A 12,228-nucleotide genomic window follows, 5' to 3' on the forward strand; every position below is an offset into this window, starting at 1 on the left:
TGCACTATTTGCAACAATGTTCTAACACGAGCAAACAAACAAAACACTCTTGTGTGTATTTACATCTTTATTTGAAGTATTCAAATGAAGTGGACGGGCAACTACGCTCCACAGATATTAAAGACAGCATGCACAATACATTTTACTAAAAGCTCTAGTACCCACATCGTTTTTGCCGTATATTTCAAAAAGATAATTCATTCTTCATTTTGAACAACATTTAGTTATCTTAAGACTTATATAGGAAGAAACACGGAAACAGGGAGAAAATGTTAATATGATTTCATGGATGTTATTTAACATCCGTAAAGAGTTTCAAAGTAGTTTGAAAATTAGAATACAAACATTTTAAGAAATATTCACTTTTTGAGCTGAAAATATATAAATTTTTACCAACTGTGTAAACCAAATTGTTGCTGGATAAATTTCTTTCAAAGAACTGTGCTTTCTTCAATATCAATTGATCCTTATTGGTTTATTAAGCCAAAAGTTCACAATTCACATATAATATGGAGTAGGGTGGTGCAGGGGACATCAGCAACAGGCCTTCCGCCAAATACGCCAACATTGAAAACAAAACAGCCACATAGTAAACTTTGACCGTTGGGTTCATTAGCATACCACAGACTTGGGTCAAATACTAGTGTACTGTCTCGTGTCCATCTCCAGCTTCCTTCTATCTTCTCTAGTCCAATGTGATATATAGCTAATGAAAAAAGGCCATTGGTTTTTTTTTCAAACTACGCTATCTTAATGTGTAGGTATCTATTAAGGATCGAAATAGTTTTAAACTGAAAGAAAACTAGTTCATATACTGGCCATATGGTGTCAGTTTGGAGATGAAAAACAATTATTAAAAACCAATGTTTAATTTAAAAACAAAACAATTTTGCCAGTATTTTTATTTTTCTGAATTTCATTAAATTAACATACTATTTTGGAGAACTAATGTCGACAAAGCATGGGGTTTTTCAGTGATGTCAAATGTAATGAGATGACCTCTGTCTGATCGACATTTCTCGGCAATGTCTGTGCAATTCTTTTTATTTGGACGCAGAGATCGATATCATCCAGGTATGTGTACATTTTGTCCGCACACTCTGAAATATGATTCATTATGAATTAAAATTTACTTTTTCCTCATGCTGCTCCAGTAAACCTCTAAAATTTGGAAACACACAAAGATTACATTAAAGATATCAATATTGAATCGAAATTTATTTACATGCATAAAAGATTGAAATGTATAGATATATGTCTTAATAAATACCAATAAATTTTGTAATATGCTCTTTTGAGTAGTACACAACTCCTCTCAGTGTTGTGAAGACCTTATCATCTTTCGGTTTGATATTGTAGCAGTAGCAAAAGTTTTTCATATAAGAAAAAGCCGAGGACTCCCGTAGATTGGAACAGAGTCGTCCGCAAGATGTCTCACTGATATAGCCTGTAGGGATTCTTTGATTATATTGAATTGGTTGGCAAATATTTTATCATCATATTTTTATTTCTCCTCCAAACTGAATATTATTCAATCTTAAAATTGAAATTGGTATGAAATAGTATCATATTGAATGTAAGTTACACGTATTGCTTTATCTTCAAAAAAAAACTCAAACGTATTATTTAATTACAACCATTTCAACTTCTTTTAATTCGTAACTTTAAGATATTACTTTAAAGCTAAAGAAAAATAAAATGTTAATAATCCTTTTGAAATCATAGAGACTCATTCATTTAATTACTTTTTACAAGTTTAATTTTTGAATTTAATACAATTTTGTTCGATTATAAATAAATTTATTTATTTACTATTATTACTATTATTAAATTTTTTTTACAAAATTTGCATACATCTAGTTGTCTGAAGTGTTTTTAAACCAGAAGTAAATCTTTTGAATAACTTAATTTGCGTCTGACCTTCTGTGTTTTTGTTATGTTGGTAGTCATCTCTCTCTCTCTCTCTCTCTCTCTCTCTCTCTCTCTCTCTCTCTCATTTAACGACTGCTGCTTTATCTGGCATATGAATCTAAATAATTTTAATAATATTATATAATGTTAATATTTAGTTATATGGACCGTACATATATGCAACTTTTGGAATACAGTGTTTTATATTGCGTAGATATCAAACACAGTGGCTAAAAATGAATATCTAGCCATATTATAATCTAAATAATTTATAAATATTTTCGGTACTAATTGAAAGGGTATTTGTTATTGTCACAAGTATATTGATACGCATGTAGTAATAATGAATTTGTCTTGTCATTAGACTCCAAAATGTCATCACAACCACTATAATCACTGCATTATTTACACAAACTGGTTCAAGATACTCTGAATGAACTTTCAAGACTTTTTAATGCTAGAGGGATATTCGCGTTTTTGGACATATACTTTAAAAATTTCTAACTTATTCGTTTTTGCCTGAAGATTGCAACTTATTATGAAATCTTTTCTGTATCCAACCATTCCTGTATGGGAAAAAACCAGGGCCGTTTTGAATTGTTTGTTGATTCATCGGACAATCTTTGACAAATGTTGTTTTCCTCATATCTGAGGAGCCATGTGTCTGACATATAATATATCAATCATTTGGGTCGTTCAGAACTCGTTCAGTCTCTGAACTCGAGGAAGTGCACATACACTGAATGCATAGCAGTAGGAATAAAAGGTTTCAGAAATTTGTCAGTTACGACAGTTTACAACACATACGTCATGTAAATAGAAAACTTTTCGGCATTAATGCATTGTAGACAATAAATCTTAATATAGATTAAAATAACAGACTTATGACATTGATGTGTTCAATGTAATTAAACAACTAACGCGAGGGTTATTGATTTTCGCGTATTTATGAGACAGTGATTGTCACTGATGTCAATTAAACCAGTGTCTGGATGCACTAACTTCACTTTGAACTTCTGAATATGCAAAAGTTTAGAACTTGATGTTGTAGAAAGTGAGCTTTACAATTATATATATATATATATATATATATATATATATATATATATATATATATATATATATATATATATATATATATATATATATATATATATATATATTGATTTTAAAACTTCCATTTTCTGCTTAATTATAATTAATAACGGATTGATAAGTCTTTTTAATGGTTTCTATTTAATTTATCATGAAAAAAAAACGGTTACAATAAACCATATTTTATGTACTATGTTGGTATAATTTGAAACAGAATATATATTTTTCACATTGCTGCATGAATTATGGCAACAGAAAATAAACTTCATTTTAACCCTAAATAAAAAGAACAGTTAAACACGATAACTCCCTGTCGGGGTAACTTGAACTATTCCTACAATATTCGCTATCTTCATATGATTTATGAATAACCCAACCCATGGTTTTAAGTCTAGATTTTCAAAATAGCACATTTTTTATACTTTATCTAATTAACAGTTCCTTGATGAAGTTTTATTTGATTTTCAATAAAATTCTTTATCAAATATTTAAGCAGGTCATCTTTTGTGTCGGTTGCAATTAGTACAGAAGAGATTGAAAAAAAACATTCTGCATTCTCCACATCAACGAACAAAACATTGCTTGCAAATATATATATATATATATATATATATATATATATATATATATATATATATATATATATATATATATATATATATATATATATATATAACATTATTTTAAAAGCACTATTTTTTATGTAGCACATGCTATGTATTACTATACGGAGCAGCCAATACCGTTTTTTACGCAATAAGACACGCCCGTTTTGTGTCACTCATATTTTATGAAGTTATTAGTTTTTAGGGTTCAAAATTAATTCGTTATGATTTCACAGACAAAGACAGTTAAAAATGTAATTATAAAGGGGTAAGAGGTTGGCACCTGAAATGCTAGTAATTTCAATCATCAAAAACATCATGGATGTAAAGATGGTTACCTTAAATTTTCATTTATTTTATTTGTGACCTATGTCACGTCATTTTTTGGAAATATGGGGCCCCAAACAGAAATGATAATATTTGAATTTATTGCTTAAATTAGGCATGGAAATTGATTATTTGACGAAATCAAACAAACATTTATAGTTTGAACCAATATTTAGTTATAATTTCAATAAGTATGAAGTTGATCACACGAAGTGACTATAAAATTTATATCAAAGTCAAAGTTTAAAAAAACTTGCTTTACCAATGGCTTCAAATGCCAGTACATAATAAATGCAACAGCAAATGTAAAGATTGTTACAAAATTTTCGAGTTATCAAATTATAACGCAAATAAAAAGTAATAGTAATACATACAAATATGTATCATATAAGAGTAAAAAAAAGGTAGGGGTCACATCACAAAAAAAAATTGAGACATGACATGAAATAAGCTAATTTTAGGCAAAATTTGGATTTTTTCTAAACATCTATGAAATATCAAATATTTAAATATTTTTCAAAATTGTTTTTCAGAACCACATGAATATATTATAATACACAAACTATCTGGAAGTTTAGAATACGCCGCAAATTTGAACGCTAGAAACACAGTACTCGATAACTACAGTAAAACACGCTTATAACGAAGTCCCAGGGACTGGCGATTTTACTTCGTCAATTCATTGCAAGCGTGTTCTCTATAACAATTTTTTACTGTATTGAGTTATGAAAATTGTTCATTTTCTTCTTGAAATGCTTCCGCCACAAAATATAGCCCTTTACTAAACTCTGAAAATATTAAAAAAATTTTAACAATTTTATTCAATATGGGGTTTTTTTTTTGGAATTGTAACTTTTGAATATACAAAAAGAATTTTTTGTGTGTATTTACATCTTTATTTGAAGTATTCAAATGAAGTGGACGGGCAACTATTTACTAAACTCTGAAAATATTTAAAAAAAATTTAACAATTTTATTCAATATGGTTTTTTTTTTTTGGAATTGTAACTTTTGAATATACACAAAGAATTAATATACGATGCAAATATAGTTAGATAGGAGGTGACATAAAATAGTTACCCAAAACGAGAGGAGCGACCCCTTAAAGAAAGTTCGTTCTGTTCGTAAAAAATATAAATAAATTGATTTCAATGTCATTTTATGTCATGAGACTCAATCGTTTTTGTTTCTGTGGTGCTCATTTGTCATGACTGATGTAAATGTTAATCATTACCTCATCAAACAAAATTATGAGTTTTGTGGAAAGGCAGAGGTATTGTACAAAAGTCGATATTGTTAACGAAGAAACACAAGCTTAAGTATTATTAGATGCAGGATTAAGTGCGAAGAATAATTGTGCAAAAGTGAGTGATAGATAGTAGAGACGAAGACGAGCGCGATATACTTATGAGATTAATATTTCTTTTATAATTATTGTATTCTAAGGTACGTAGTGGAGATGTTGAAATCCCTGTACTCACTGCCAGTGGCAAGAATTTATATCATCAAATTCGTTCTACATGTATTTTCTTAAACATCAATGTAACTAGATAAAATATAAAACAAAATATTTTCCATACATGTTTCATTGCCTACTATACGTACAGGAACATCCTATTTATAATAGGTAAACTTAATCACTTCAGAATTTGTAAAAACATTAACATTTTAGCTAACCTGAAGGTGGGATAACTTATTTCTACTGGAGGATTTAACATGCTGTATTCATTTAATATCGTGGTGTGTTGATGTCATTATTATACATGTAAACGTGATTATGAATACACGCAAGATTACATGTATCTACATTCATATGAACTGTATGTTTCAAATTCCCCTTCTATCCTCAATGAGGCAAAATGGTCAACAAACTTAATCAATAGATCTACACAACATATGACTTGTTAAGCTATAAACTAATATGTAAACGGTGTGACCGTTGGACCGAGCGCAGATTTAACACAGTGCAGTTTGATTTTTGTATAATAAAATCTATTTAAAACGCACACAGTAGGATCCGCCAGCATGATTGCCTTCTCAAATCATTCGTCAGAGTTAAACTAAATGTCGCGTGCTCAGTCTACATTATGACGTCATATTTCAGACGTAAAACGTCTTCGGAAATAGCCGAAGAGACTTACGTGATTCGGAATTTGTTTTTAATTCTTCTTTCATTGTTCATCAATTTAATTCATATGAATGCCAATGTAATAAAATTGAATACTTTATTCAGAATCTTAAAGATCAGTTCCTTGGCGTTAATGTTTTCATTTTCCATCTGATAATTTGATAAGACACACATAGAACAAATAGTGTTTCTTGATTGAAGCACTATTAAAACTTATTTCTTTTAATTCAAATTACCTTCTATTAAAACATTGGAACTTATTAAATCGAGTTTAGGGGCAATAAACATCGATAAGTACCAGTCAATCAATGATCGAACTAACTTTTCAAAAACAAAATGGCGGCCAATATGGCGGCGCCCATGGCTGGAAGAAAATTTTTTGGGCCTTAGTACCCCTGATTCAACTTTCATTTTTCACTGATTTTCTTATATATACGTGTTACCATTAATCCTCGCTTCGCGAGGCGGGCTTCGCCCGCCTCTCGCTGCGCTCGGTATTATCTAGTAAAGAAAATATCCATATATTTTACCTTTAAAATCTGGGTATTTTCCTACATTTATATATACAGCTTTTCTTCTAAAGGAGATCAATACAGTCTAAAAATGACCATCGAGCCCTTTTAACAGAGAATATCTTGAATATTATGAATTTTCCTCTGTAAGAATTCCAATCGGATATCAATGTATAACACGAAATCATCTTGACACAAGCGTCAAATGGGCCGCAAAAATATAATTGTTTTATGTTCTTATTCGTTTCACTCAAACGAACATAAAATATTTATGAAATAAACACAAACTCGTGAGTAGGATGTGAAGCGCTCTGAAAGTGCAGTTTTAATTAATTTCAATATAACAAAAATTTCTTTCTTTCTAAACCAAATCTTCCACATCTACAAAATAAAATTACAAATTTTAGATACATCTATATATTATACAATATGAAGAAAAGGGCGGGTGGGTGGGACTTAAATGACTGCACGAAAAAGAGCCTTCGAATGGCTTTACTAGTACACAATAACTTTCACGGTCATTCATAGCCCGTGCTATGAATATCAATATTGTCACCTAACTAGGTGACAATAATAACAACCTATAGATGTAAAGAATAAACAAACACTACCACGTGTTTAAGTAACATTAATAAAAACATTTATGTTCTTATTCGTTTCACTCAAACGAACATAAAATATTTATGAAATAAACACAAACTCGTGAGTAGGATGTGAAGCGCTCTGAAAGTGCAGTTTTAATTAATTCGAAGATAAAGAAGAAAAGAAAACTCGCTAAATGCCAAGATTTTTTGTGACTTTAAGTTTTTCAGATAAATTTTCTTTCACATAGCCATCTTTTGCCCTATCCGACCGCCACCGCCCATGCTTTTTAAACAATCTATCACAAACCCCTGCGGCTGCTGCAGAAGTAGCACCGCCCGATCTTAAACTATGTACACCAAATTTTGACTTCTCTAAACCAATCTTTTCTAGTGCGTCCAATATTATCTCCCTTGCTCTTGTATATGAAATCGGACGATTATCCGTTCTAAGTCTATAAGAATTAGACTTTTTACAAAAAGACACCGATCTAAACAAGTATTGAGAAGAATGCATGTCAGCATCTGACAATCTTAAGAACTTTTCTAAGATATTTACAGGACATGTGTCACAGAACGTTCTAGCTATACAAACTTTTTGACCAGTTTTATACACATCTGTCTTGCTGTTAACAATGTTAATTTCCACACAATTATTCTGTAAACATATATCTAAATAACGAATATTTACAATTTCTGAGAATCTCAGGAACCCAGCAAAACCTAAAAAACACATACACAACGTTATCAAATTATACAAATTGTCATTCTTTCCAAATGTAGAAACCAGGGCCTTCAAATGCTCTGGCGTAATAGGTTCTTTTTTGGTCACAGGTTTTAATGTTTCTCTGATTGCCCCCTCCTTAATATTTTTGACGAGGATAGAATCACATGGGTCTACATAGCCTGCTAGGCTTTGTGCCCAGCTAATAGCATGCGCAGCTGAATGAATTTTCCCCAATGATTTGTATTGCTTTGCCAAATGAATGATATACAATGCAACGTTGGTTTCCGAAGCAGGAAGAGGAGTAATCACAGGATTAAAGCTGTTACACCATTTGCAAAAGGTGTTAAAAGCGTACCTGTATTGTTTTGCTGTGTTGTCAGCCTTGGATGTTATACAATATCGAGGTAGTTCTGATGCGAGTTCCTCAAGACGGCGATCTTTACTTTCGTTGTTAATGCCCATCCATCTGCCCACTTTAAATATATCTGAAAAATGTGTTTGTACAAACAGAACATCAATATCTTCATTTCAAATTACAATATTTGTGGTGTATCAGGACCTTCATCATCTGCAATACACCCTCTGATGTATTAGGACCATTATTCAACTGCAATACATCAACAGTTCGTATTCGCCACATATAAGCAAGAACCATAATTTAAAATAAGATGTACCAGGACCCATGTCATCTGCAATACACCTTCATTCGTTACAAATTAGTAGCATCCAATCGTACCACAAGTATTCCAGAACCGAAAAATATAGAACCAAACAAGCAGTTTTTGTTCTGACCTTGAATGATTATCTCCCTTGTATCTTTAAACAATAACACGTCTTTCACATATAATAAAAATTTTCATCAAATAATATTGGCCAAAAAACAGCAGACGGCCAGTTTGGTACTACAAGAACACCGTAGGCCTTACAATTTAGTAAATGTTTTATGGAAGAGACTATTAAATGAATGGGAGGAACTAGCCAATTATTCTCCCCCTCCCATTTTTTTGTAAAACAGTCTACAGCCTCTGATTCAGGATTCCAAAATTTTGAGTTGTATCTAAGCAATTTACGATTATTAAAATTTGCAAATCTGTCTACAGTGAATGGTCCGAACATTAAACTAACAAAATCAAAAAATTCTACAGTAACTTCCCAATCATCATGATCTATGATTTTACTAAGAAAATCTGCTTTGTCGTTTTCTGATCTCGGAATCCACTGAACATCAAGTGAAATTTTGCTATCGGCGCACATTTTGAAAATATTATATGCTATAACTTGTAAATGGTGCTTCATGCTACCAGAGTGTACTATTTTCTCACAACTTTGGTTATCAGTAAACCACTTCACTGTCGTTTCTTGTAATTCATTCTTAAAAGATGCCAACGCCAATTCTATGGCCTTCAACTCTCTCCATGTCGAACTCATATTTTTCTCATCATCTTTCCACATCAAATGGAACACCTTAGAATTTAACTTCAACTGTATATGCACTTGATGCTGAGTTGCTTGCATCTGAATAAATGATTACATTTTTTCTCTTAACAGAATGTAAAAATCTTGTATTTTTACAAGGAATACATTTTATCCAGAAATTCAATTCTCCAAAAACTTGATATCTATGTTTGAATAATAATTTTGAGTCCCATAATTCTTTTACAGCTATTTCCATAGAAGAAAATCGTGTCATTATATTACACATGTTACCCATTACTGGTGTCATAGAAATGATTTTTCCAACTACTTGTGCCAGTTCTCTCGCTGTTATATCTGGGAAACGACCAATAACTTTCTTCAAACAACAAACAGCGTCTTCTATTCGTCTATCCGGAACTGAAATGGAAAATGAATTTGAATTCCATGTTAAACCTAACCATTCAATAATTTGCGTTGGAATAAACTTTGATTTGTCTATATTGACCACCAGTCCAGTTTCTGACAATGTTTTCTGAATGAAATTAGAATCTAAAATACATTGACTCTCAGTTGAAGCAAATACTAACCCATCATCTAGATACAATACAATCATTATACCACTTTTTCTCAAAAACTTCACCAGAGGTCTTAAACATTTAGTAAAAATAAATGGAGCTGATGAAAGACCAAATGGCAGAACTGTAAAGCAGTAATATTTATTATCCCACTGAAACCCTAGATAATTCTGATATTCTTCAGCTATATCTATATGATGGTATCCTGATTTCAGATCAAATTTTATGCAATAAAAACCCTTTTCGAAATAATCTAATGCCGTCTTCCAGTCTTCAAACTTTATTTTTTCATACTTTACGTCCTTATTTAACCTACTGAGATCAAGAATCAACCTCTTTTTGTTTTTATTTTCTGCGACACTCAGGGGACTGCACACAAACGGCTGAAAAGGAACTTCTATAATACGTTTATATTTCAGCAAGTCTGAAATTTCTGAAGAAACAAATTCAACATTGTGAATGGCAGATTTGTTATCACGAAAACACATTGTAGGTGGATTTGAAACGAAAGAAATTTCATAGCCAGATTCAATAACTTTCAAAATGAATGGATTTGTACCAATTTCTCTCCATTTACCAATATTTCTTTTCAAATTGGGTTTTATCAATGAACTTTGGTTTAAATAATTGTTCTGAAAGCATTTCACCTGGCCAGCAATAGTAGAATTGCCATTATAACCTTTATACTTATCATTGACTTTGTGACTTGTTTTTGGGACAGTTGGTTTTCCAGTGTCCTGTGGAAAAACAGTTGAAGCACACGTCACTGGGCTGTGGTTGACGCCGTGCAGATTTGCCAAGAAAGGGCTGTTGATGGTATAAGAATGGCTGAAACGAAGTAGCAGAAGGCACAGAAGAACTAAGCTGGGCTGCCGAGCCTGCCGCCGCCGCTGGGGGAGTCTTGTAGGTGCCATATGGGTGAAAACGCCTGTTCTGCCCTTGTTTTTGTTGTCGGAGGGCGCGGTTTTCCGCACTTCGAATTTTCTTCTCGTCATCCGAGTTGTCCGCAATTTCTCTTGACTGGTATTCATTTACTGTTTTCCACCCGGCTGGAGAGGAATCGGCGATTCGAATATGTTTCTGGCGCGTTTTTAATTTTTTGTGACTTGTTTTTGGGACAGTTGGTTTTCCAGTGTCCTGTGGAAAAACAGTTGAAGCACACGTCACTGGGCTGTGGTTGACGCCGTGCAGATTTGCCACGAAAGGGCTGTTGCTGGTATAAGAATGGCTGAAACGAAGTAGCAGAAGGCACAGAAGAACTAAGTTGGGCTGCCGAGCCTGCCGCCGCCGCTGGGGGAGTCTTGTAGGTGCCATATGGGTGAAAACGCCTGTTCTGCCCTTGTTTTTGTTGTCGGAGGGCGCGGTTTTCCGCACTTCGAATTTTCTTCTCGTCATCCGAGTTGTCCGCAATTTCTCTTGACTGGTATTCATTTACTGTTTTCCACCCGGCTGGAGAGGAATCGGCGATTCGAATATGTTTCTGGCGCGTTTTTAATTTTTTCCGCAAATCTCCTATGATAGAAACTGAGTCGCTATCTTTAGTGTCAAAAGCTCTTGTTTCTAGTTTATCTAGACCCTCGAGAATCTCGGCATTAAATTCGTACTGTGCACGATTCCCTTCAGATTTAATTTTCAAAATAGAATTTTCTTTTAATTTTTTAGTGATAGACTCCGACTGTTCTGCTTTGAGCTGACCTGATAAATTTTGAAATTGGGTCTGCAAAACGCCCGTGACGAGCTTCACCACATCAGCAATATCCAGTGGAGGATTTCCAGCAGCTTCTTTTTGAGTTTGGTTGGTTTTGCCTTTGTCTAATAAGGAAATTTCGTCGCCAGAGTCTTCCATGACAAAACGTGTCTTGACTGCACGAAAAAGAGCCTTCGAATGGCTTTACTAGTACACAATAACTTTCACGGTCATTCATAGCCCGTGCTATGAATATCAATATTGTCACCTGACTAGGTGACAATAATAACAACCAATAGATGTAAAGAATAAACAAACACTACGTTTAAGTAACATTAATAAATACATGTATGAATCATTGGTTGTTTACATAAAAACACACCACAAAGAAGAAAATAAAAGTTGCTTGTACTAATTTTAATGGTAAATTTAAATATCCTTTCAGCAACTTGTTTTGAAGTTTAACATTTTACTATTATCATAAAGAATCGAGTTCGTCACTGTACGTATTTCTAACGGTAATTGTTTGATCATTGCCATAGTATGAAGTAATGGAGAACACATTGATTTGTACAATACATGCAAAGTTCAACTCATCATTTTTCTCTTGGAGATTATGTATTTCAAACCATTTCTTTTTTGTTGCATTGAATTGAATGAAAAC

General features: G+C 32.6%; 1 protein-coding gene across 2 annotated transcripts; it reads right to left on the minus strand.

The window, feature by feature from the left end:
• Positions 1–6,813: 6,813 nt before the first annotated feature.
• LOC128158086 (uncharacterized) lies at positions 6,814–10,972 on the minus strand. 2 transcript variants are annotated; one of them, XM_052820789.1, is made up of 4 exons: positions 10,557–10,972; positions 9,594–9,719; positions 8,242–8,371; positions 6,814–6,959 (listed from the first exon to the last, which is right to left on the minus strand). In XM_052820789.1, the coding sequence occupies exons 1-4, from the start codon at positions 10,906–10,908 to the stop codon at positions 6,914–6,916; spliced, it is 654 nt and encodes a 217-aa protein (XP_052676749.1). In that variant the 5' UTR covers positions 10,909–10,972; the 3' UTR covers positions 6,814–6,913. The 2 variants fall into 2 exon arrangements, 1 of the variants encoding a protein (XP_052676749.1); XR_008239918.1 differs by lacking the exons at positions 6,814–6,959; positions 10,557–10,972 and having other exon boundaries at positions 8,241–8,371; positions 9,631–10,344.
• Between the last annotated feature and the right edge of the window lie 1,256 nt (positions 10,973–12,228).

The sequence above is a fragment of the Crassostrea angulata genome, chromosome 8, assembly GCF_025612915.1.
Source record: "Crassostrea angulata isolate pt1a10 chromosome 8, ASM2561291v2, whole genome shotgun sequence".
Classification (NCBI taxonomy): Eukaryota; Metazoa; Mollusca; class Bivalvia; order Ostreida; family Ostreidae; genus Magallana; species Magallana angulata.